This window comes from Mytilus edulis, chromosome 8 (assembly GCF_963676685.1).
Source record: "Mytilus edulis chromosome 8, xbMytEdul2.2, whole genome shotgun sequence".
NCBI lineage: Eukaryota > Metazoa > Mollusca > Bivalvia > Mytilida > Mytilidae > Mytilus > Mytilus edulis.
In genome coordinates, this window is record NC_092351.1 from 34,506,241 (window position 1) to 34,529,780 (window position 23,540).

General features: G+C 32.0%; 1 protein-coding gene across 3 annotated transcripts; it reads left to right on the forward strand.

Annotated features, from left to right (window-relative positions):
* The first annotated feature begins 977 nt into the window (after positions 1-977).
* Positions 978-20,049, forward strand: LOC139485440 (nucleoporin p58/p45-like). Of its 3 annotated transcripts, none has more exons than XM_071269931.1 (18): positions 978-1,195; positions 3,351-3,379; positions 4,281-4,466; positions 5,083-5,316; positions 6,643-7,038; positions 8,693-8,782; positions 9,168-9,195; positions 10,158-10,223; positions 11,354-11,528; positions 11,812-11,891; positions 13,352-13,470; positions 14,999-15,081; positions 16,237-16,435; positions 16,999-17,091; positions 17,949-17,987; positions 18,317-18,364; positions 18,883-18,981; positions 19,779-20,049. In XM_071269931.1, exons 2-18 carry the CDS (start codon positions 3,364-3,366, stop codon positions 19,940-19,942), a joined length of 2,115 nt encoding a protein of 704 aa, XP_071126032.1. In that variant the 5' UTR covers positions 978-1,195; positions 3,351-3,363; the 3' UTR covers positions 19,943-20,049. The 3 variants fall into 3 exon arrangements, with proteins under 3 accessions (XP_071126032.1, XP_071126034.1, XP_071126033.1); XM_071269933.1 differs by having other exon boundaries at positions 984-1,195; positions 18,883-18,988; XM_071269932.1 differs by having other exon boundaries at positions 1,021-1,085.
* Positions 20,050-23,540: the final 3,491 nt, after the last annotated feature.

Consider the following 23,540-nt stretch of genomic DNA (forward strand, 5'->3'; position numbering starts at 1 on the left):
TGTACGTTTCGGCATCAAAGGTTACATATCGACGAGTTGGTAGGTATTCCTATGGGGACCAATGGCGCCCCTAATATCAGACTTGTACTGCCATGAATCACAGTTTATGACCAGTCTAACTTGCATTTAATTGATATATATTCAACAACACTTACGGTTATCTTGATGTGTTTTCTAAATATACGGCTGAAATTTACCCAAAGGAAATAACTTTCACTTGAAATAAATAAAATATAAACGGTTAAAACTGTCCTTACCTGGATTTTAGATATGTTCGTTCTACACGGGAAACTATACACTAAAATTTACGACAAGAGGGATGATTTTTTTGGGTCCTTTTTGTCAACTTTCATTGACAATTCTTCCATAAAATGCAAGCAATTTTTTTTCAATATAGAAATAATTTAAAAAAGAATTTACGGAAACTACTAAATACAATACAATACACAATACAATACAATACAATACAATACAATACAATACAATGCAATACAATACAATGCAATGCAATGCAATGCAATACAATGCAATGCATTAATGCAATGCAATGCAATGCAATGCAATGCAATGCAATGCAATACAATACAATACAATACAATACAATACAATACAATACAATACAATACAATACAATACAATACAATACAATACAATACAATACAATACAATACAATACAATACAATACAATACAATACAATACAATACAATACAATACAATACAATACAATACAATACAATACAATACAATACAATACAATACAATACATGCTAAACATGAAAAAGACAAACAGACAAACAATAGTACACATGACACAACATATAAAACTAAAGAATAAGCAACACGAACTCCACCATAAACTGGGGGTGATCTCAGGTGTAAAATGTATTCTGTATTCTGTAAAATGTTGCACAATATTCCGGAAAAGTATCCCAACTTATCCTGGTTTCATCTAATATTACTATTGTTACTAGTTCCCTGTCCAAAATTTTCAATAATACCTTGCTCAACGAAAGTGTCGATTAATTAAGGAATCAGTCGACAGAATTTCGAAAGGCATGAGATGAGAAAAATAATATAATTTTGGTGGGAAATTCTGTAGTGATTGTATGATCTGAAGATATTAGAAATATATAAGAAGTTATATATATGCAGTCCATATCTTTGCAACCTAAATAATTGGAAAGTTTACTTGTGTATGTACATGTAGTTCGTGCTAGCAAAAATTTATCCAGCTTTCGTTTTTAGCTGTGCAACTTTTACAGGCACTTGTTTCTATCCATAAATTTGGAAGACCCACTACCAACGTATATTTAGCGAGTAAATCACAACTTTCCCGAGATTGTATAAGGAAACAATTGAATGATAATATAATTTCTGTGTATAGTATTTTGGTAATGTCTGGCATGTAAATAAGTTCTGTCCATGCACTTACATTTATCTCTGGGTAGATCACAAGATCTGTTGCTGTGTTTAAAAGAAAAGAATCCTTACACCTCTGGAGCACCCAACATCATACCCCGCCCCTGTGTTCATGGTGTTTGGTTGGATTTGTGTTGTCCAGTCTTTAGTTTTCTGTGAACTGTTGTATCTCTTTGTTGTTTTTCATTTTATGTCATGGCATTGTCAGTTTGTTTACTACTTTGAGTTTGAATGCACATTTCAGTATCTTCAACATCTCTTACAAATGAAACAACAATCAGAAATTAACTTTTTTCGTTCTCCTTAATTATTAATAAAAATATTTAATTCTTCAAACTAGACAAAGTTTGGGATAAGAATATTATATTTAATTACATGAGATGAAAAATCATGTACATGTATACATGAAATTTTATCTGCAAATTTGACAATTTTAGAAAACTAATACACCTTATCACTTTTCAGAATGACCATAAAATCTGTCTTGCTTGAACTATTGACATCTTACAACAATCACTTTTCCATTGTGGCGTCAGATATTTTGTATTAGCCTAGCACGTCAAAATTTTACGTGAACCAGAGGGATGTCCGGTATTGGAGGACAAATAGCGATAAGGTGTATTTGAATCCATAACTTCGAACAACTGAATAGATTTCGATGTAACATTCAAATAGTTATACATGTCACATGAATAAAATTATTTTTATATTTATCTGATTTTTTTTTTGGTGGTTTCCCATTGCATATCATGCATATTGTGGAATTTGAATTAGCAGGCACAGAAGAATGATCAAAATTGTAGTATGAATTATGAGCTCTGCTTTCAGTTTTTGTCTCACCTGGAACAGAAATAGAAACCTTAAAGTGAGGATTACAATTAGACAGTGAGGACAGCATACACTATAAACCTTCATGTCTTGTATGCAGATGCCTTATGTTACAAAGTTTGTGTATATATCCTATGTCCTTGACCTCATTTTCATTGTTAAGTGACTGTCATGTGAATTTCTTACTTATCATGAGTAAAAGGAAAACTATATTTGGTATGGTTTCCTTGCAAGGTCTACATGTCAGTTAGTCCACCTGCCCCCTTCTTTATTCAACCCCTCAAATATCAAATTAAGTTTTTCGTGGTCACATCCATATCCCAATCAGATACTGTAAGCAATAGATCAGCAAATTTTATATGGAATGATTGTAAAACATGTCTGACTGGCAGGTTTCATTTGACCTTGACCTCATTTTAATGCTTCTTTAGTCTATGTTATTTTTTATGATTTGGTTTATTTACTAGAAACTACATTTATAAGCTATTATATATCACCTATATTTAGTATAGATAATGATTGAATAATTGTAAGGTGTATACTGTATGTTCAACTGACAGGGTTCATTTGACCGTGACCTCATTTTTATGGTGCATGCCATTGCACTCAAAGCTAGGTCTTGTATTTTGGTCTGTTTTTTTCAAGTACTATACTCAATAGGACACCAATATTTGGTTATATTTTAATTGATTGTCAGGTGTACATATCTGTCATAGAGAGTTCACCTGACCTTGACCTTAGTTTCATGGTTCATTAGTCAACTGCATTTGGTGTATAGAAGGATTGCATGGTGAACATGGTGTCTGGTACGTTTCATCTGACCTTGATCTCATTTCCATTTGTAATGTTCATGCAAAACTTTTATAAATTCGTTCAATATCAATTCGTTTGTGATAAGTAAAACAGGCTAGATATTGCAGCATTGTTCACTCTTGTTCTTGTTTTTTTAAAGAGGTCTGAAAGAAGTTTGACTTTAGTATTAACATGATTAACATTCATGTCATTAGCCATTAATTAAATGAGTGACTAACAGTTGTATATGCATGCAATGAGAAGATGAGAAACATTAATGTTGAAAATATAATGTTGTCTTTATTACAGGTAAATTCCAGACATGGCTAACCAACCAGGTATATTATTTTAATATTATTTAAAAAAAGAAATATACTGGTAAAATATTTTTGACATGACAAAGAATTGAAAAGTCATAAACATGATATTGCTGAAAAAAATAAGTACATTGTATCTGACAGTGTGAAAACTACAAAAGTTGCTTCAGTTTTTGTCTCGATAAATTCATTGACAAAGTCAGACTAAAGTTGCTGTTTCCAGCATCATCGGCAATGTGTTAGTTTGAAGTTTAATCATGTTGATTTTAATTGTCAGAATTGTGAAATCGCCATTACCAAAAATGACTAGTCCTTGAATTCATTAGAAAAATTCTTATTGAGAATTCGAACCCCATTTCCTTAAAATGTATTATTAATAGTAAAATAGGAAAAGAAAATATGGTATGATTGACAATGAAACAGCTCTTCAAAATAGACCAAATTTAAATGAAACAGGAATGATCAACTGCATGTCTAGGTCAATGTTTTGTCCAGTTCAATTTAACTAAAACGAAAGCCTATGATGTAGGGTTCAGACTCTACGAAACAATTGTATATCAAGTTAGTGTGATGAATTCTTTTCGTGGACAAGGGAGTCACAAATTAAAATTATAAAAGAAATATGATGTTATAGAATACTGTGGATTTATTATTATTTGTTGGATACCAATTTTCGTGGGTTTCATTGGTACAGGTGAACCATCAATTTAAATGTTAAACCAATAACATATTTTCAATAGGCTTTATATACAGAGATTGGCAAAACCACAAAACTAAATATCCACGAATATGCAAGTTTTCAGCAATCCTCGTAAATTAATACCCATGAAAATAAATGAATCTACAGTATTTTGGACTAAACCATTTTCTAAATAACAAAACCTATATGTACTCATACATTAGAACACATAACCTTTTGTAGGAGGGTTTAATTTTGGAGGTCCATCTGCAACATCATCGCCATTTACACTTAACAAATCTGCAACAGCTCCTGCTGCCGCTGGTGGCTTTAGCTTTGGTGCTGCACCTGCAGCAGGAGGACAATCGACAGCCACACAACCAGCAGCAGGTGGATTGAGCTTTGGTAACACAGCCAGTACAGGCACAGGTAGGTTTTACAATATGTAATGAATGGTTAGACTTTTTTTTAACAAATCCTAAATTCTCACCTCTTTTATGCCACCGCTTTGCGATGTGGACATGAGGTGTTATCCTTGGACAACTGTCCTGTCAGTAGTGTACGTCCCCAAAATTTGTTTCCGTTTTCCAACTTATTTTATAAACTTTGTACACAATACTTATTACCACAAAACACACATCAAGTTTGGAATTGGGTGGTGTCACTATTATGACCTTACAGTAAGTTTTGAAGGGAAAAAAAATGTTACACATGATTTGATAAGGCTTGCAATTAAAATGCATTGATTTGTCACTTTTGAGTGCATTAATCTGACTAATTGTTTTGTAAGAGACAATTTTGAGAAAAATCAGATTTCACATTGAAATGTTATCATGGTTATATATCTTTAAAGCGATCTCATGGATAATTAAAAAATTGCAATCACACTGAACAATTTAAATAATTTTTAATTTACCAGACTCTTAGATCAGCTTATATTTTTTTTAAAAGATGTCTGCAAAGGCAGTTTTTGCCTTGATGGAAAAAGCCAGACTAAGGCCTGCTGTTTTATAGTTAATGAAATGTATATTTCTTTTTATATTAGGTGGGTTTAACTTGGGAGGCAATCTGGCGGCAACCTCAGCTCCAACTGGAGGTTTTGGTTTTGGAGGTGGCACTCAGCCTGCTAGTACTTCAACTGGTTTCAATTTAGGAGGCATACCTGCTGCCACTAGTGCTACAGCAGGGCCAACCCTGACTGGATTACTGTCTGGCAATCCACCTGGAAGTACTGGAGCCTTAGGACTAGGTGGTGTGGCCCCTAAACCTGCAGCTACAGGTATAACATGTTATAGGTTGATTATGTAAATTTCTATAAAATATTGCAAATTTGTCATGTTTTTGTAAATTAATTCTTGAAATACATGAACATCATATATACATGTGTATAGCCATTCTTCTGATCAAATTGTTTGCTGCTTAGGAAAATACTTAACATATATATTCATCTTTGAGATATGCTCTACAGAGACTAACTATGCTGAGCCTGACTCAGCTAGTATAACCATGGGACTGTATCGCAATCTCGGCAAATTATAAAGAATAACAACTTGTGGGTGAAGATTGTAGATTATAATTCCACCAGAAATGATACAGGAGTTTTACAGAACGTGTATTGTTTGGTAAACTGAAAGAAATAAAAATACAATATTTACAATATGTACGAAAGAAATATATGAATGTTCAATACAGTAATAATATTAAGTCAAAAACGAAAGTAGAATTCTCAGTTCAATTCATAGAAATAAACAATTACAGTTCGTATTTGTTGAATAAACGTGGAATCCAAGTTAACGGAATTAACAGTATATATCATGATCATGTATATATTTAACAGTTTATAATTGATTTGAAACGTACTTGACGGTGATTTGTCACAATATCCACAGGAGTAGTTTTGTCGTGGCATCCATTTGCAATAGACAGGTGAGGAAGAGAAAGTAAGCACTAGTGAAAATACGGACAAGTCCAGATTATTTCCGGAAAATATGGATGTCTGAAAATTTAATCCAATAGACTATACAGTTAATATAATTGCGAAGGTGATCCAGAATAACTAACCCTCAAATAAATATGACTTACTATCTTTTAGAAAGAAAATCCTTTATCTCCTGATCACTTGCAATAGTGGGCACACCTTTTTTTTATGCCCCACCTACGATAGTAGAGGGGCATTATGTTTTCTGGTCTGTGCGTCCGTTCGTTCGTCCGTCCGTCTGTCCGTCTGTCCCGCTTCAGGTTAAAGTTTTTGGTCGAGGTAGTTTTTGATGAAGTTGAAGTCCAATCGACTTCAAACTTGGTACACATGTTCCCTATGATATGATCTTTCTAATTTTAATGCCAAATTAGAGATTTTACCCCAATTTCACGGTCCACTGAACATAGAAAATGATAGTGCGAGTGGGGCATTCGTGTACTGAGGACACATTCTTGTTTTTATTAATTTTTGTTTGTGGAACTTTTAAGAAAAGGAATCTCTGAAGTAGATTATAAAAAAAACCAACAACATTTAGAATTCCAAACTTAACTTTGTATAAAATCATGGAAGGAAACAAATGTATTAATTGGGAGTTCAAATACATGTACATACTTTTTTGAATAACAGGTGTATCATTTGGACAGACAACATTACTAGGGGCAACAACATCTGCTCCAGCAACTGGATTATCATTTGGAGCACCAACTCAACCTGCAACCAGTTTAACCCTTGGTGGGTTAGCCAAAACCACCACCGGTCCAACATTAGGTGGAATTGCACAAGCAAAACCTGGTTTCAGTCTTGGAGGTGCAATAAGTCAGCCAGCTGCAGGACTTGGTGGCACCCCACAAGCATCCACTGGATTTGGACTTGGTGGGACAACACAGCCATCTGCCCAAGGGTTTGGGCTAGGTGGAACCACACAAACAGCCACTGCTGGATTTGGACTTGGAGTGAAACCACAATTACAAAGTGGTCTCACAATGGGTGCTGCTGGAATCAATATTGGACAAGCTACAAGTAGTATGTTTAAAAAAAAACTTTCTCTGGGTTACATTTGTTTAAAATATGCTAACATAAAATATTAACGTAATATACATGTATGCTGATAGCTGTAATTAGAAAATAGTTTGAAAAAATTAACACAAGAAAATAAAGAATAAAAAAGTTTGAAAAAAAAACAATCTTTATTATACTGTCCACTTGAAAATTTGATATGCCAACTTGCATAATAAGTCAATCCTTACTTTCTTGAAACAGAGCTCCAGATAAGCTGCGTATTTGCGTGATCACGCAATACAAATAATAAAAAACCCAATGCAATTGCCCAATGCAGGGTTCAAAAACCCAATTAATTCAAAGAAAAACCCAATTATATTCCAAAACCATGAGTTCTCAACCCTTTTATTGGTTACCATTTGCGTTATTTACCCTTATCTGTTTACAGTTGTCGCGTAAACTATTTTTATAATATTTATAATTGGAAATTTCCTTTCGTTCTAAAAAAAGATCCCTGCATCAAGTAGCTGAAATGGGTCCCTGTTAGAGTTTTCTGTTGCTCAATAGATACACGTGTTTTTGAAAACATTTGATCTTCTCGGCGTTTATCCAATTAGCGTGTGTCATGAAGTCATATTTAATTCGCATTGTTCGGGATTTATCATAACATACATTGAATTAAAACAAAAGTGAATGTCCGGTAAAAATATTGAATGGAAGCATGTTTTCAGCTTCTTTTGAAAAGCTTAGGGAAAGTTATGATGATAACAAGACTCAGCCCGTGTTTTTAGGAAGCGTCCATCGAACACACGGGCGTGTGTGCGTACCTTAACGAGAACATTGCTAATAAAATCAGGGTTTCCTCGAAAACGAAATCAGTTGGAAAGATGAAAGGCCAAATCAATTATGACATGATAAAGCATCAGAAACCAAAAGTTCTAATAAAAGACAACCAAACCCAGATTTATGAAAATTGGAATAAAACAAAAACATTCAAGTATAATTAAAGTTTATATACTTTTTTTTCTTCATTTTACGGTTAATTAATGAATACACACACAGGCACTGGTCTCAGAATTTATTATATAAAGGTATAAGACGAGTGCCTGTGAATACACATATCCGTTTTTTGTACAGTTTATATGAGAAAATACAAAACTAGCAGAAGGTTTGAATTGGAACACAAATAAAACCTACAATTGCTTCTCAGTCAATAAACCAAATAAAAAATTTAGCAAATAACCCTAACCCTAACCCTAAACCAAATAAAACAGCTAAACAAAGAAAGAAACATATTTAAGATGGACAAAAATCTGGGGTTGATATTGCCTAAATATTCAATATTGTGTTGATGAAAAAACCCAATACATTAAGGAGCTTGGTGGTGAAAAACCCAATTTGATATTAACATGAGGGGTGAATTGGAATTGATAATGCAATTAAAAAACTTTATCACCCAATTATATAAGAAAATGGTGGGTAAAAAACCCAATTTGTGAATTCTTATCTGGAGCTCTGCTTGAAAGAACCTGCAGATTTAAAATCCAAAAGTATAGGAACTCTTCTCAATGCCTGATATCATAAATTTTACAAAATATAAGAACACTATTCCTCTTATTTATATAAAAGGTAATTGACAACTCAGGAATAAGACACACATTTTTTCTATCTTTATAAGCTGGATCTAGTATATTTGGACAGACTGCTGCCAAACCACAAGTTACAGGTCTGGGAGGTGTTGATCCAAAGACTTCAGCGGTTACATCTGGTAAGGGTTGCTATAACAATCAATTATGGAATAAAACTTTTTGACAAAGATACCAAGAAAATTAAACTATTATCTAAATTGAAGACAATGAAAAAGTAATATGTATCTATCGAATAGCTTTCTTCAAATATGTTTCTCCAGACATTTATTTGGATTTTATTTAAACACTCAATCTTTTTTAGTTACAAATATATCTGGAAGTCAGTTTTTAGGATTAAATATTTTTTTAATTAAAAAACAAAACATGTGTACTTTATACATATTATAAACAAAATTTGAAAACTTGAAATCCCATGAAAAACCTTTTAAATAGCTCCAATCTGAATATGTTATTATTAAACCTTAGTGTAGGACTATACTTTACATCACATTTTCTTCTTTACAGGTGGAACAACAACAGATACAAAGCCAGGGTAAGCTATTGTTACAAAACTATATTTGAACTACAAAAATGTTCATTTAGCAAAATTTGATCAACAAAGAAACATAAAAGAAATGAATTTAACTTGTCTAGATTTAAACACTAGAACTATTAATTATATGCCAATTACTACAAGTTCACTGAATCCATATCAGAAGTATGAAGTAATTCTTTTAATCTGTTGTGACTAAATACATTACCTTAGATTCCAAAGTGGATACCTTGATTGGCTTGAAAGACTATAGTTTCAAAGTACGAAAACTCGGTAAACATATGTTTGACTTGCTCAATTTTGTTTTGGAGCCCTTGGTTAGTGAAGGGATGTTAACAAATATTTTTCAAAATATCAAGCTTTTTAAAAGACTGTTATAAATTGAAAGTATATGAATAAAGAAACTGAAAAAAGCAGAAACAAATAAGCGTCTGTGTTCTTGGTTTCCAGATATAAGCCATTGAAAATTTGGCAGGAAATAATTTGCTCTAGACTTTCATACATTTAAAAAAAGAGGGACGAAAGATACCAGAGGGAGAGTTAAACTCATAGATAGAAAATAAACTGACACTGCCATGGCTAAAAATAAAAAGACAAACAGACAAATAATAGTACAGAAGACACAACATAAAAAAAACCTAAAGACTAAGCAACACAAACCCAACCAAAAATTGGGGGTGATCTCAGGTGCTTCGGAAGGGTAAGCAGATCAAGTAGGTGTTAGTGGCAAAAGTGAGAAATATTTTAATGGCACTACATGGATAAAACCAGAGGATTCCAAACATCTGGCAAAAAAATCAAAGACAAGAGGAGCAAATATCTTTAAATGACAAAATGTATAAATTTGAAAGATACTCTTTGTGTTAATAATGATAATGTTGCATAATGTAAACAAGGCATTGACATATTTGTTCTGTCAATTTGATTTCCTTAACAATATCTTTCTGTTTTTACTATTTCAGGGATGGCAAAACACTTAAAGCATCACAGCTGCCTCCAGAAATATATGGAACTGTTGACGAATTTCAGTAAGTTTTAAAAATGAAAGCAGATTGACATACAAAAATGATTAAGTTTAATTAGAACATGTTTTCAAAGATTTAGAAGCATTATTGTTCAATTGGACCAAGTTATGTGTAATGGGTTTTCACTCATATACTGAATTAGAATTAAAAATATAAATTCTGAGATGCATGATATCTTAATATTAAGTAATTCCCATAAGCCATCATTCTGATGTTATATCAGTTCATTAATATCATGCATAGATATCATTTTCTCAATTTATAGAAATAAAAAGAAAAATCATGAATATGCCTGTACATGATGAAATAAACAATGAATGTAGTAAAACGACCTGACTATATATAGGGAAGGGGAGATATGAGTTCATATACATTAAACACACTTATAAACTTTAACTTTAAAAATCTGTCTCAGGGTGTTTCATATTCAAGAATATTCTTATAACATTATCATGTTCTCATCCTAAATATACATTTAATATATCACTGAAAATAAACAGCAATACATCATTATCATCTTTGGAATACACTAATACCAAAGTCACAAAGCTCTCATTGCTGTTCTCTATCTTGATTGTTGCTGTTAGATCTTCATAAAGAAAACTCACACCTTACAATTAGATCAAACTTTAGAGGTCATTTTGTTTTATTTTCACAATCATCGGCAATTTGTACATTTTCTTTTTGATCTTACTACCTAATATTTTCAAGATAACGGACAGGACTTGATACTCGAAAATATAAGGCAATGTTGTCATGTATATGTGTCCAGACATTGTGTGATTAAGTACAATTTATCATTGAAATGCATGCTACTTCATTCATACAACCACACAACTATCCCAACATTATATATGCTTTTAAAGTAGTTTCACTAACTATTTTCTTCTTCTTCATATTCTCAACAACAAAAACCTACAGTTATGACAAATTGCTGATAAAAAAATAATGGCATTTTATTTGTTTATAATGATTTCATCAGCTTGATTATCAGCTCGTCCTTGCAGGCTTGCTTGATATTCTTGCTGATAAAGTCAGTATCAAAAACAAAAATGTCATTATTCTATATATAACCAATGTTTGTGTTTGTTTTAAGTATGTATGTTGAATATTTCACTTTTTTATTATTTTAGGAAGTATACAAAATCTGAGAAGAATGTACAAGATGACTTAGCCAGATCTACCTCCAAACCTCTATACAAAGTACAGGAAGATGTGGTCGCTTTAAGACAACTCTTATCTGTAGTGTCCAATGGTATACAGAGAAATGCACTCGTAGTAGAAAAGTTAAAACATGAGATGACTCAGGTAGGGCATTGAAATACATTCAGGTAATAGTTAATATGCATGATTGCAATTAAAACACTTGCAAATTACTATTATGAAACTGATCTATTTGTCATGTCAAATTCAGACCCTACTGAAAACATGTAAACTATTGGAGCAAAATTATAAAATGTTCTTGATCTGTGATTTAGCCACAAATAAAGCATTGTTAAAAGTGGTATGTGATTGAAAATTTACAGTTCGTTCAAATTATTAATTATTTTTTAAATGGTTTTGAAATCAGGTTTTACTGTATGATTGACAGGAATTGAAAAATGCTGAGATGTCAATGAGAACCAAAGATATACCTCCAGGACTACAGTATGACAACACAGCTCCTGCAGAGTCAGTATAGTATAGTATTATATCCCCACTTTGATAAAGTGGAGGTATACTGTTTAACCTCTATCTGTCAATCCATCCATCCATCAGCCAATTCATCCGTCATTCAGTCCTTCCCTGCGTCCCATGAATATTTTTCTCAGGAACTCCATTACATGGATTTCTGAAATTTGGTTTCAGGGTTTATTTAAGTCAGCTTTACCGTGTGATGCGTTTTCTGATTCATCCCTCAACAACTTTTTGTTTACCGAACACTTGCATCATTTTACACGACATCCAAGTTGAATAGTTTCGTCACATTTTTCTCAGGAACTATGTTTAATACAAGGATTTCTGAAATTTAGTTTCAGAGATTATATTAGTCAGCTGTACTCTGGGATGCATTTTCAGATTCAACAATAAACAACTTCCTGTTTGACGTCAAGTATTCCGGTGGGGGATCATCAGTTAGCAGGAGCTCACTGTTTCACTTGTTTATTTTGTAAAAACAGTTTTGAAAGGGGCTTTCTTTCCATGACTTCAATTATGAATTTTACAAATGTTTTGACACAAATTATCAGAAAGAATATCTTTATACACACTGTTGTAATATTTTTTAGCAAAAATTTATTATTCTACAAAATATGAATAATTGTTATTTTCATTGATAAAATAAAATTCTTCAGCTAATTTCTTTTTTAAAGTCATAAGAAACCTCAAATTCATATATGTTTTTTATAACTCAATGGATAGTTTTCATTATAAAACTTATGTACATATACTTTTTTCTGAAGAAAATTCTTTAATTTGTTCATTTTAAGAAGAAGTTTACATTATTTTATTTGCTTCCTTATATAGGAAGCAATTTCCTGACATATTTTCCGTATGCAAAGTGACCTTTGTGTGACCTATCTCGTAAAAATCTGGTGATTGCAATACGCATGGATGTCCTTAAAATAAACTATTATCTTATTGTACATGTTAAACACGTGCTCAATATCGGCATATTTTTTGTTGATTGTTGACAAACAGGTGACAATCGTTAAACTTCGGCTTCAAAACACGAACTTAAAATACCTGCCATATTTTCACAACACTGACCGATTGAAAAAAAAATTGACGATTATACGAAATTTATGCGAAAAAAATTATAAAATCGTGCACAGAAGACTAAGTTTATGATGTTTGTATGCATTGGTTCAAGAATTGGAATAACATTTATTTTCACCTGTAACTTGTTTATTATGACTTTAAAGTTATATATTATATTGATTTTACAAAGGAAAAATGAATTGCATAAAAATTGAATGATTTGAAAATTAGTAAGCGAGTTTTGAAACATGTAAAAAACTGGTAAAAATATAAGAAATTTGTTTTTAAGGTACGTGGAAACTGTGATTTTCATAGTTTTGATCACTTGAATGTTAGAATTAAAAGTTCTGAATTTTTATAATTTTGATCAAAGATGAAATTTTTCTTTTCAGATACTTCCACCGTTTGGTAGAAGATTTTGAGAATCAGATGTTATCATACCGACAGCAGATAGAAACATTAGAAGAACATCTGGCATCTACACATCAGCCAAATAAACTAACACCAGATGGTAAATACATGTTTAATGGCTGTTATCTTTTAAATTTTTGTATAATCATTTGATAAAAAAGTTTTTACAACATACTTTTGAAATTAAGAGGGAAATTTATATTTTTAAATTGCAGGATATTGAACCAATTATTTGTTAAAGAGTATAAAGACAAAATGACAGATCATGCATTACCAAAGCAAACATTTCTTTTTATAAACCTGTCACTGATCCAGACATAAACAGTAGATTTTAATTTTTTTTATCTTAGAAATTTAAATTGTTTTGTTAAGTCTTTTTCGCTGGTAAATTTTCATAAAATTTTCAAGTAGAAATAAAACTTTAAGTCTTGGTAATCTATAAACAGGCATAAATGCCACATCTTCTTATATCTGAAAGGCCAATTAAAATTAATTGATAGATTTTCATCCCCACCCGCCCTGATTTTTTTATATTTTGAAAAATTTACGATTTCTGGATTTTGTTCATCTCCGTTTCCGGTAACCGTCAAAAATTTTGTTTCCTTCCAAACTTCCTGTTTCAAATTTCGGTTTTCGTATTACTTCGAGTAATTTAAAAAGATTCTGCAACTCTATGATGACAAAATCGTCTTCCGAGAATAGAGATTGATTTCGAGAATGGCATGAAATAATCGGGTTACAAGTAATATGCTGTGTCCAAGATGGCAAATCGCGGCATGACACAAATTTCTGTGATTTAGAAAACCGTTGATTTTTTTATTGATAAAATGACTTTGTGGCAGGAATTTTGGACTGTGAATTATACCCAAAGAGCAAGAATCATGGAACACATTTGTACAAAACCACAACTGTATAAAAAAATGACACGAGCAAGAACTTGTTAGATTTATGACAGTATAATTGAGTTCAAAAAGTTGGCAAACATACACTTAGATTTACCCATAGCTATTTTTTTGTTGACAAACAGCAAATTCCTTCTGCCCCAATACCCTCAATAGAGCCATCAAACATCTTCTCCTTTTTGGTTAAGTTCATGTTTTACATATATTAATTATATTTGCATCTATTAGAAGAATCATAAAAGCACCAACCCTTTTGTTTTCAAAACGGTTTCATTTATTCTGAACTCGTAATTCTTTAGTTGCATATTTGTTTCATTTTACGGAGACAAAATAATGGATGCTTAAAAAGACACATAAATTTGGTGAAGGTAGTCCAACTGAAGAGAGCATTCTTCTTTTATGTTTTTGCTGTTTAGGTTTTTAAAGCAGCAATTACATGTAGAACAGTGGTTGGCAATCAGAGATTTTTATTCATGTTAAGATTTGAAATATTATGTACGATTCCTTATATATGTTATAATAATGTATATACATGATATAAGCTTATTATTACACTTGCATATTTGAAGAACACGTCACAAGAGGGTTTCATAAGAAATAAAAATTAAAAAATTAAATCCTCCCACCTGCCCCATTTTTTTCAAAAATTTGGATGAAAATCTAATTAATCTTAGTTGGCATAACACCTGTTTGTATAAGTTATCTTTGAGTATTTATCTTTTTCAGATTTAATTCTGTTGCTAAGGAAACTTCATGAGACATTTATAGCATTAGCTGCACAATTACATCAAGTGCATGAAGCTGTTAAGGTATTTAATCATTCTATATTTTGTACAGGATATTAGTGGGCCTCGAAGAAGTATGTATCAATGGGGAATATAACAGTAAAATTGAGAATGGAAATGGGGAATGTGTCAAAGAGACGACAATTGGACCAAAGAGCAGAAAATAGCTGAAGGCCACCAATGGGTCTTCAACACAGCAAGAAAAAGCTGCAACCAGAGGTGTGCTTGAATGCAGAATATAACAAACAGTGTCCAATTCATGACTCGAAATACTTAGCTTTAAAGATAAATATATATACCTGCTTGGAGTATTAAAAGAACCACATCAATACAATACAAGATTTTGCTATATCTGCAACAATAGATTTTCAATATTTTCAACAGCAACACCAATAAATCTGAAGTTGATGAGTTTAAATTAGGTGAACCATATGTAACCAGTCAATGGCATACAACAGTTTCATTTATAGAATGAGTACAATGATGTTTTGCTATAGTTAAAAACTTTGCTTATGTTGATATGTATATCAATCTCATATTGTTTTTTTGCCTCAACAATATTGTCTATAGCCACGATTTTTGCTGCCTTGCGCTTAGTACAAATCAGCTTATACAGGGATCTCCATGGCCTGTTTAACGATGGTGCCCCGCGATCGTTCAAATATCTTGCACCATCGTCAAATGACCCGCGCCATCGTTAAATTGTCTTCTGCCATCGTTCAAAACTGCATATCAGCCATACCGGTGATAGGTTCATGACTTCTGAATTTGACAGTGTCCGTGAAAAATAAGCTCAACATGATTTTTAACCCACATAGCAATTACCAAAAATAGCAAGAAAACTACATAGGGACCTTCATGACAGTTTTTGGTCATTTTCGACTAAGGGGGAGAATGAAGTCTTGGCATTTGAATGGTTACAAACGGCAATTAATGAAAATATTGATACTTCTACAAGTAATGAAAATTAAAAAAATATATAATTTAAATAAGCAATGAATTAGCATGTTCACCATTCCATACATGGAGGGATGAAATACTTTTGATCACGCTACACTGTACGGCGTAAATACGGTTTGTGATGGTGAAAGTTCGTTCAATTTTCATCCATGGAGATCCCTGTTATAGTATGGTGAGTACCATTTTCTGTTTCCAAAGTATATGTTTATTTTGTTTTAGACGCAAAAAGAACACTATTTAAACTACCGAAAGATTTTCCTCCATGACACAAATAACATATTTGAGCCAGAAAAGAAACAACAGCCCCAGACTAGACAAGACACATCCACACATCTTGGTCCTACACCATTTGGTGGTCTGACTAATGCTGCTGCAGTTGCCATGGCATCAGCTTTAACTAGATCACAACAACCTGCAGGTAATTCTGACATATTCAAATGTATATTATTATTCTTGATATTTATCATGTTTATACTCCTGTTTTAAAAAAGTAAAAAAAGTATAGATATAAGAAGATGGGGTATGAGTTCCAAGGAGACAACTCTCTCATCCAAGTCATAATTTGTAAAAGTAAACCATTATAGGTTGAAGAATGATCTTTTACACGGAGCATTGGCTCACACTGAACAGCAAGCTATAAAGAGCCCAAAAATGACATGTGTTAAACCATTCAAACAGGAAAACCAACGGTCTAATCGATATAAAAAACAAGAAACACTTATGAACCACATCAACAAAGACAACTACTGTGTCCATCAATTCGCCAGTCCTAAAAAAAATTTGTTGCATCTTTCTCTGGAACTACATCATATTTGGTCTAGGGTATCATCAGTGAGCAGTAGCTTGCAGTTTTACTTTTAAATTTGTTAGAAATTGTTTAGTTATAGCTACCATTTGATACCATGAATTTTGAGTCGGATGTACAGAAAAGTGTGATTTAATTTGATGAAATGATTATAATTGAATATAATGATTTGTTAGGACCACCTGTAGCAGGTCTGGCAGGTAATCTTGGTCAAACAGCTGGATTTGGTTCTACAGGGTTATTTGGTGGAGGAACAACACAGCCTGCAGGTATGACACAAATTTTGAATGCAGGTGGATTACCTGTTAATACTCAACTAAGTATATCCATGCTTATGCTTGATCCATCATTGTGTGAAGTTAACATTTATAATACAATTTACTGTTTAGGGCTGTTCCAGAAAATACTATGTCCCCCCCAGGGACGGCACTTTTTTTTAACCCCCACCACCCACAGAAATAAAATTTAATTAGAACAGCACTCCCTTTGCATTTTGGTATTTCAAATACAACCACCCACATAATATTTTAAAAAATTGCCTTCCCTGGGGCGGACATAGTATTTTCTGGAACAGCCCAGAGATTTATTTTCTCTAGGCTTAAAATAAACTATTTCTAAGGCCAAATCTGTTTGAAAGATTTTATACTTGAAATTATTCTTTTCCCTGATTCGAATCTTCTTAAGGATGTACTAATGTGAAATTAAATTTTGTCTAGCCTGTGGCAAGTGATGAAAAGAGGTTGGTGTGACATTTTTTTAGCAACATCAACTGCTCTATATCCAAAATCTAATTAGTACCCAATAACGAACTTGATAGTTGCATGGTACTTTTTTGTTAGCGCAGTGGATGTATTGTTTATCAGAATGTGTCATTTATGTCTGATTATTTGTTCATTTCTGTAATCAAAGTAACCAATTTCAGTACATGTAGTTGTATTGTATTGGCAAGGAATTTTCTGACTCGTAAAGGATTTAACTCCAAGTTTAAAAGTGTATAATCATCATTTTAAATATTCATATGTATTACATCAAGATTTTGCAATCTGTGGACATCTTAAAATCATCACATGATCGAAGAAATTTTTGTCTAGATGATAATATCAAAATTTTACAATTTTCATTTTAGCTTTTGGAGCCACAACAGCAACACAGCCAGGGATAGGAGGTAAACGTAATAGATTGCTCAACTTTTCACTGTGGGGTTAAATTTGCACTTCAACAATAAGCAATTTAATTTCTTTCTACAAATAAAATTGAAAATGGAAATGGGGAATGTGTCAAAGAGACACCAACCCAATTAAAGATTAAATAAAACCAGCTGAAAGCCACCAATGGTTCTTCAACAAATCATTAAAGTTGGAGACATACTTGTAATTTATTTGAAAATTTCAACATTTATGGTTTAATTTTGTCAAAGTGTCTATATACCATGTATACTTTTTAACATAATATTTCTTATAGTAGTGCATAGCTGATTTTTTTTTTTTTTTTTAGGTTTTGGTGGATTTGGCACCACGACTACACAACCTGCTGGTTTTAAAGGTAACCAATTTGCTTGATGGATTTTAATCCATTTTCTTGCAGTGTACTTATTTAGAAATTCAGCTTCCATCCTTGCAATTGTGATCAACAGCAAAAATGATGTCTAGACCATCAGAATGTTCAAAATAGGGGCCTTCCCACAATGCAATATTATTTTTTAATTCGTTTATTAGACAAGTTTATTTGGCTGAGTTTTTTAAGTGCAGATTTGTGAATAGCCTATGATCGACCACAGTTTATACATGGTCATTACAATATCATTACAGATTGATGACAAATATCAGTATTTTTCAAAAGACAGGTACATTTACTGCTGTAACCTATGAGACTTGTATACATGATAGTTTACTAGATAAGAAAAGATACCAACTTTGATTGTAATTGATCAAGATTTGGAAAGAGTACTAAAATGTGTAACTCTGATCTTTTATAAAATTCACAACAAAAACAATCAATCAACCATTCTTAGTATACATATCCCTTATAAGAAATAACTGGTGATGTATTTATTTTTCTAGGTTTTGGCAGTGGATTTGGAACAACAACCACCACCCAGTCAACAGGTTTTGGGGCTGGGTTTGGTGCAACAGGAGGGACAGCCACTGTTCGGCCATTAGGTTAGTGGTAAGCACTGCCCAATTACAGGTACACAGAGTTGACCATTTACCATTAGGGTTTGTGGTTTTAAAGCATGACCCTAATTTGGGAACATAGGTATCTGTGTGCATGTCCCAATTATCAAGAAAAATTCAATGTTTTTAATACTGTGAGATACGTTCCAGTATTATTTAATGTAAATAGTTTTCTTTTTGTGTGCTGTTGACTTTCATCAATTTTTATATTCTTTTTATTTTTTTATTAGGGCTATTCCAGAAAAAAATGTATGGGGGGGTTGGAAGGCACATTATATTAATAATACATGGGTGATGGGTATCAGAGCAATTTTTCACACTATAATGCACTATAATTCTCAATTACAATTGTCTGGGTGGCGGGTGCTGACAAAAACTGCCTTCCAACCCCTCCATACACTTTTTTCTGGAATAGCCCTTACTGTAAATTCAGAAATTATTGCATGCATTTATTATTGCAATTTTGTCATTTTAAAAGACTTAAATGCGATTTTAATTGTTATGATTTTGAGAAAAATCCTGTTTAATTCATATAAAATATTTCAAAATGCGTCTTTAAATTATTGTGTTTACAACTCTGTCACATTTTTCGCAATAATAAAAACCTCTCATTAATTTCTGAATTTACAGTATATATGCCATCATTGAAAAGATTCATTGGAGCAATATTATTCTAATTTTGAATATATGGCTTTTCGCTACATCATAATTTCCAGTTCAATTTAACAACAAGAAAAGTTTAAAGTTATGAATAATTGACAATGATTGTTTGTTTTTTTTAGGTTTTGGAACAGCAACAACAGCTGCATCAGGTTTTGGAGGTCAAAGTACATTTGGTCAAACTGGTTCCCTGTTTGGTACAGCCCCTGCTGCTGCACCTGCCTTTGGGTCAAATGGAGAACCTTTCCAGCTCAACAAGCCCCCTACATCAAAGAAAAAGAGATGATCAATATGAGCAGGCATCTTAATGATGTCTGAATTATGATTTTAAAATGAGACTGAAACATGTAAATTATTTGAGATTACAATTAAAAGACTATTTTGATATACAAACATATTGTTTATATTTTTAAACATCTTTTTAATCAGTTTTGATTAGTATGATAGTTGATGTAAACTTATATGAAGTAATGATAGAGAAAATGTGAAACAAGAAAAAGATTCTTCCTTGAAGTTTTAATTATTTTGAATTTAATTTAAAATGTAAAAGATATAGAAAAATGGAAAAGATATGATTACTAATAAACAAGGAACCCCACGAGATCAAAAGGACTAGATTAAAACCTACAATAAAAATGTCAGTGAATTTTAAAGAAAACCTTATTCAAGTAAATCGCGAAATTTTACACCTGCGAAAATAACCTGCTGTACGGTACAACAGGAAACCAACATCTACCACTGGACAGCAGCAGGCATTATGAAAATGTTATGGATTTAATCAGTATATCTAAAGAGTACATTGTATTAAGAGATATTAATAAAAATGCAATTTGATTTTTCAACAAACCATTTGATAACCAATAAATAAAAATGAGGCAGTGGAAAAAATGAATTAAGTTATAAGTCTTATTACCGTATTTAAAATTGAGAAATATGATACAATAGAAAGTCTGATGCAAAATTTAAATTAAAGTGTTCAAAATATTGATAGAACACAAGCCAAAAGGACAAAAGTATAATTTTTTTTAACTCTTTTTAGATAATGAGATGAAGTTGATGAACTAATAATGAATGTTTGTCTGAGGCATTTTAAAAAATATTTATAAGAGTCAAGACCATCATTATGATGTTAATGTTGGATAGCCACACTAAAAGGAAGAATGAAACAGAAAATAAACGTAAAGCAAAATTATTTTTGAATAGAAATATTCATTTAAACTAAACAGTTATGATGTATGACGTGTACTAAGTTAATATTGTTTTTTGTTTCTGTAATTTAAAAATTGTGATAGTGTGGACATTACTGTAGTTGAAAGTATCTTTTAAATTTGTAGTAATGAACTTCTAAAACATGTACTTGAATTGAAGTTGTAAATCTCTCCATTATGATCTGTTCTGAAATAGTTGCAATGATAAATGTATGTATTAAATACAGAATTTACAGTGTTTTATAAAAACAGACACATATTTTTAGCTCACCTGGCCTAAAAGGCCAAGTGAGCTTTTCTCATCACTTGGCGTCCGGCGTCGTCCGGCGTCGTCGTTAACTTTTACAAAAATCTTCTCCTCTGAAACTACTGGGCCAAATTAAACCAAACTTGGCCACAATCATCATTGGGGTATCTAGTTTAAAAAATGTGTCCGGTGACCCGGCCAACCATCCAAGATGGTCGCCATTGCTAAAAATAGAACATAGGGGTCAAATGCAGTTTTTGGCTTATAACTCAAAAACCAAAGCATTTAGAGCAAATCTGACATGGGGTAATATTGTTTATCAGGTCAAGATCTATCTGCCCTGAAATTTTCAGATGAATCGGATAACCCGTTGTTGGGTTGCTGCCCCTGAATTAGTAATTTTAAGGAAATTTTGCTGTTTTTGGTTATTATCTTGAATATTATCATAGATAGAGATAAACAGTAAACAGCAATAATGTTCAGCAAAGTAAGATTTACAAATAAGTCAACATGACTGAAATGGTCAGTTGACCCCTTTAGGAGTTATTGCCCTTTATAGTCAATTTTTAACCATTTTTCGTAAATCTTAGTAATCTTTTACAAAAATCTTCTCCTCTGAAACTACTTGGCCAAATTAATCCAAACTTGGCCACAATCATCTTTTGGGTTAGTAGTTTGAAAAATGTGTCCGGTGACCCGTCCATCCAGCCAAGATGGCCACCATGGCTAAAAATAGAACATGGGGTAAAATGCAGTTTTTGGCTTATAACTCAAAAACCAAAGCATTTAGAGCAAATCTGACATGGTGTATAATTGTTTATCAGGTCAACATTTATCTGCTCTGAAATTTTTAGATGAATCGGACAACCCGTTGTTGGGTTGCTGACCCTGAATTGTTAGTTTTAAGGAAATTTTGCTGCTTTTGGTCATTATCTTGAATATTATTATAGATAGAGATAAACTGTAAACAACAATAATGTTCAGCAAAGTAAGATTTACAAATAAGTTAACATGACCGAAATGGTCAATTGACCCCCTTAGGAGTTATTGTTCTTTATAGTCCATTTTTAACAATTTTCATAAAATTTGTAAATTTTTACTAACATTTTCCACTGAAACTAATGGGCCAAGTTCATTATAGATAGAGATAATTTTAAGCAGCAAGAATGTTCAGTAAAGTAAGATGTACAAACACATCACCATCACCAAAACACAATTTTGTCATGAATCCATCTGCTTCCTTTAATATTCACATAGATCAAGGTGAGCGACACAGGCTCTTTAGAGCCTCTAGTTATTTGATATGGTTGCAGGAATAGGAAAATCTACCAAGGGTAGTTGACATCACAAGTAGAGAACATTGAAATTGTCATTTCTGTGCACAAAAATAAATTTGAACAAAAGGACTGAAAGATAATTAAAATAAAAGTATTGTGGATTTTCTGTTGGATACCAATTTTCATAGATATCATGACTTAAGATAAACCATGAGTGAAGTTTCTGGTAAAATCAAAGAATCAAATATCCATGTATTTATCTTTAATATGTATTTATCTTTAATCCATGAAAATTGGTATAGTCAATATAACCTGGAAAAATAAATTTGTTTCAAACATTAGTTCAGATTGTTCATATTATAAAAACATACACAGGAATAAAATTATTTGCCTCGCTGATATAGTCAACAGAGATTCACAAATTTTAATTCAGGTACAAGTTTCTGAGTTAAAATTTTTATATGTAAAATTTAGTGTCAGTCACTTATGTCTTAATCAATCATTTAACACCTCATTGATAATCATACCGCATATTATTATTTTTATAGTGGGTCTAACGGGTTGAAGTGTGGCACATTAGATGTATGTTTCATTATAATTGGCTGAATTTTTTGTAAGCGTGACATGTGAAAGTTCAATTTTTTTGCATGAAAAAGTGTAGCAAAGTCAGCTAGGACACATGAAATTACAAAGGTATCATTGCAAAAATAAATGCTTACAGGATTCTGACAAAACAAGAAGTGGGATACAAGGTCAAACCCCCCAATAAGACCCCTCTTATATTGTAAATGGTTGTTGTTTAAGGCCTTATTAAATATGTGTATCATTTTTTAATTTGTCATATGTTAATATTGTTTATGATCTCCAACATACCTCCATTTTCAAGCATGAAAAATATTTGTTGATTATTAAGATAAAATCAGTTATTCATAATTATGTTAATAATTATGTTATTTTTAATCAAGAAATTTGGTCTTATTATTGAAATGTCATTGTATCAGATTTTATTGATGTAAAGAGACATGATTTACAAGAATGATGCAACTATACCATGAAGGAATAATAATTTCTAACTTATACTATACCATCAACAATTTTTTTTTTAAATGTTTTTATTTTTATGGAACCCGTCTTGTAGAATTTCACAATAAT

What these genes read in the sequence shown, in the direction of transcription:
- LOC139485440 (XM_071269931.1), top strand. An exon ending in CCCTAAACCTGCAGCTACAG is followed by an intron (nt 5,317 to 6,642) that starts GTATAACATGTT and finishes TTTGAATAACAG; the next exon opens with GTGTATCATTTGGACAGACA. An exon ending in GGAACTGTTGACGAATTTCA is followed by an intron (nt 10,224 to 11,353) that starts GTAAGTTTTAAA and finishes TTATTATTTTAG; the next exon opens with GAAGTATACAAAATCTGAGA.